The sequence below is a fragment of the Aspergillus fumigatus genome, chromosome 3 (assembly GCF_000002655.1).
Source record: "Aspergillus fumigatus Af293 chromosome 3, whole genome shotgun sequence".
Lineage (NCBI taxonomy): Eukaryota > Fungi > Ascomycota > Eurotiomycetes > Eurotiales > Aspergillaceae > Aspergillus > Aspergillus fumigatus.
In genome coordinates this window covers 4,064,785-4,068,672 of record NC_007196.1, presented here as the reverse complement: position 1 = coordinate 4,068,672, position 3,888 = coordinate 4,064,785, and the positions used below count along the sequence as shown (strand labels likewise).

General features: G+C 46.0%; 1 protein-coding gene across 1 annotated transcript; it reads right to left on the bottom strand.

Moving 5' to 3' along the window:
* Window positions 1–846: 846 nt before the first annotated feature.
* On the bottom strand, window positions 847–2,401 carry AFUA_3G15390 (putative MFS transporter; the record flags this gene model as incomplete). The annotated part of the gene is made up of 5 exons (XM_748994.1): window positions 847–1,281; window positions 1,349–1,679; window positions 1,727–1,928; window positions 1,978–2,164; window positions 2,207–2,401. 5 exons carry the CDS (start codon window positions 2,399–2,401, stop codon window positions 847–849), a joined length of 1,350 nt encoding a protein of 449 aa, XP_754087.1.
* Window positions 2,402–3,888: the final 1,487 nt, after the last annotated feature.

Genomic DNA, 3,888 nt, shown 5'->3' with positions numbered 1-3,888 from the left:
CGGGCCGACGGGGACGGCGGGAGCTTGCGCGTAGGGTCTATGTGCAGGCTATCTGGATAAGCTATCTATACCTACTGATTTAGCTGCAAAGGGTCCCTGTATAGGCTATCTAGGATTCACTGGACAGGGAAAGGCTGCTAGATACATTACTAGCTAATTTAAATATAGCTAGGGTTGTTATTTTCGCGGGTTGGGCTGCGTTCTCCCATCTTTTGATATATCACAAACTCAATACACATTATCCAGTGTCCCTTTTGTCATGTAAAGGGGCATGCTACTTGGGTTATATATGCCGGCCAGATTTGACAAATGACACGTCCCTTCAAGGCAGAGCAATATCCTCCTTGACTCGTGGTCTTTGAGGTTCATCCCTGGCGGTATTTGAGTTGCATAACCGAAACGTTACAATCGAATCCAACTCCTACTGAACTCGCTGTGGTTACCATCTATACGCCTACCTCCTGAGAATACAGGACTATGGCCTAGGAAGCCTTGAATGCTATCTTTGGTTTGACAGGTTTGTTCATAAGTATACCGAATTGTAATTCTTCTGTAGACTGTTTGCATAGTACTACAGGACATAACGAAATTGCTTGTTATCAATCTCGGTTTGGTCCTGGAAAATTAGCCTGTGTCATACAGTCAACAGCGACAAGCTTACCAGCATCCCATTCTCAATGCCATTACCCCCATCGGACTCCTCCGCACTCATCCGATCCCTTCGCTGATTCTCCATGTACATATAGACATACAATGCTGTAATCGACACGAGCTTAACCACATACCCCACCAACATCCTGTCCCATCAGCGTCACTATCTTACTATACCACTTGAGAAGAGTCTACTCACGCAATATAAGCACTATGATACCTCGGCGCCTCGCTCTCCTTGAACGTCTGCGGTCCAATGATATTCCCAACACAGTACCCTGTAAACAGCAGAGCCCCGGTAACCTGCTTCTTGGTATATCCGGCGATGTTTGAACTCACCATCGTCAGACTCATACTGAACCCGAGACCCTGGAAGTAGCACAGCCACAGCGCCACAAGCCGTCCCCATTTGTTTGTATCGGGCAGGCCAACGAGTAATCCAGAGCCAATGATACAGATGCTGTTAGCGACGATCATACATGCACTGCGTGAGTGGAATCTATTACTGAATTTCGTCGCGATCCAGCCACCCACCAGTAGCGCGAGGAATTGTACCGCGCCGCCAGGTATCTGCAGGTATTGCGTGCCGAGGGTATCGAAGCCGAATGAGCCGACAATGATGGAGGTGAACTGTTGCAGTTAGAACACAGTATAGCCGGATTTAGGGTCAGCAACGTAACATGGAAGTAAAGCATACACTTGTTAACGCAGAGTTGGGCACCTGCGCCCCAACCGCCATCACAAAGAGAAGCCATGTTTTGGGATCCCGCGCGGCCTGCCAGACCTGCTCCCACTTGAAGTGATGATTTTTGACGCCTTGCTGGTTCCTGGAGACGCGATCGACGGCGATGGCTCGCTCCCTGGGGTTGAGGAATCGTGCAGTGGACGGAAGATCAGGAAGTAGAAGTAGCGAGATAATCCCTGTCGCGACGGACACCGCACCGAAAATAATAAAGACATACATCCATCGCGGTAGTCCAGAGGTAATATGTCCCACTGCATAGCCAATCAATCTATCTTGTTCCTTTCTGTTTAGTAGATTTCACAGGAGTAAGGAATCAAGCGATTGGCCTACCCGCCAAACATTGTAGCGATGCCGTTAGTGCAGTAATACGCCTCCAGGCGAAGCGGCTGCTCCTTCGCTGTATACCACGTGCTCATGAGGAGGACAAAACCAGGGTTCACAACGGCCTCAAGAAGCCCTAGGAGGAAGCGGTTGGCGGCGATACCGGCGAAGTTGTGGCAGGCAGGCGTGGTCATGAGCAGTGCGCCCCACACTATGAGCTTGTTAATATTGATCTAGATGAGTTCTAAGCAGTGACATACTGATGGTAGTGATGGACAGGACTTTTCCCATAGGAAGTCGCTGCAGGGTATATCCGGCCGGATACTGGGCGATTAAATAGCCAAAGTAGAAGATTGAGCCGAGCCAGGCATAGTCCTGTCCGTGCAGGTGCGTCCCTTGTTTGAGGCCATACACTGAAGCGAAGTTAAGGCTGTTTTTGTCCAGATACTACGCAATTAGCGATGGTCAAAGCAATGAGAAAATACGCACCTGGAGCATGTATATCACCACAAGGAGTGGAATCAAGTGAGTGTCGATCTTGCGGAGGACCTTTTTAGCCTCTTCTGGTGGATATTCAAGCCCTCGAGCCTGCGAGTAGACATCGTAACTGTCGTCTTTATCGGCTGAGGGATGAGAAGATAGAGATGAGCGTACTTCTGCCTCGAGTTTGTCGGATGACGGCATTTTCTATAAGTTCGATTGGTCTGTATAACGCAAAACTGCGGATGTTTTTGTCTCTATATTTATATTTATTCAGGCAGTCTGTACATGGCGACCCCACACCCCTCAAAAGCTATTTCTTGAGTTTGTATAAATGTACAGGACCCACTGCTGTGATGTTATAGCCAGCCAATACAGCAACGCCAAAAAAGGAATATTTTCAAGACACATGCCGCGAGTCCCACGGGAGGGGTTGATACCTGCCATAATAGACGACCTAGACGGTCATCATGGTTGTCATCCACGACTATAATCACGACATTGGGGGCCGGAGATGGCGTCTTAGTGGGATGATTTTCCGTTATTAACCACAAATCAACATTATCAAATTTTATACACAACTGCGGGATTAGATATAAAGTAAGTGTATAGCCAACATCCTCAACCAATTCTCCAATTTTGGAAACTCACATGAGTCAAGCATTCTACAGCAACATAACCAGAATTTCTGAAGAGGGGAGATAGTGAAACTCGTTCATCGGGTTCTCGTGTCTGCAACTTTTCTTCCTCATCGATTACCATGGCCATCCCGAGGCAAGATATGAAACACCTGCAAAGGTAATGAAAGGTAATGTTAGACGTTTAAGACAATTTTCTTATATATTATTCTTGTGCATAGAACACGCTACACAAATAGACTTCTTAAGATTGTTATAGCTGCGCATCATAAATATTTGCCTAGGTCGACCTAAAGGAGTAGCATGACTTACAAGGTTGTGGATGTTCATTCATACATTGTTACTGGCCCTTCTGACGGTAAACCATGCTGAATTAAGGACAAGGTGAGAGGTGTGACCAACAGGATTGCATAGTCTATCCTTTGGTGTCATTGCTCATCTCCAACCAACACAAGGGGAGTCCCGACTGTAAGTAATATCACCCAGCTTCTAGTCAATGTGGTTTATAATATATATAACGAAGCATACTGGATACTACTTATTATACAGTGCTTAATTTGTAAAGAGTGATCCACAAAGTAGGGTAGATATAGCCTGTTGACTAGGTAAGACTATAAGACTCAAGGAACAATGAGAGATAGAATATGTGACTAAGATAGTACAGACTACAGAGTCGTTGATCGATAGATAATATGAGTTAATAGCTTCGAAGGTGTAAACACATTGAAATTGGTTGGAGGTGGGCGGCTCACCTGGGAATTATGTATTATTTAATGAGGATGCTATATATCTTCATGATATATCCCACATGTGTGCGATATAAAAAAAGTCTAAGGCACTAACTAGAACGACATGTTAAGGTATAGCACTACTTAATCTATTATAATTATACCCTTTCTCACTATGGTCTAAGGCCAGATGCAGTCACCAGAGCTGGGGATGGCAGGCAGCATCATAGACCCTCTGATGGGGTCCTCGGTCCCTCGCATATAGTCAGGATGTATTATGGAGGGCAAATCTATTGAACACCCTTAGTGGTTGCTTCTGTGTTCT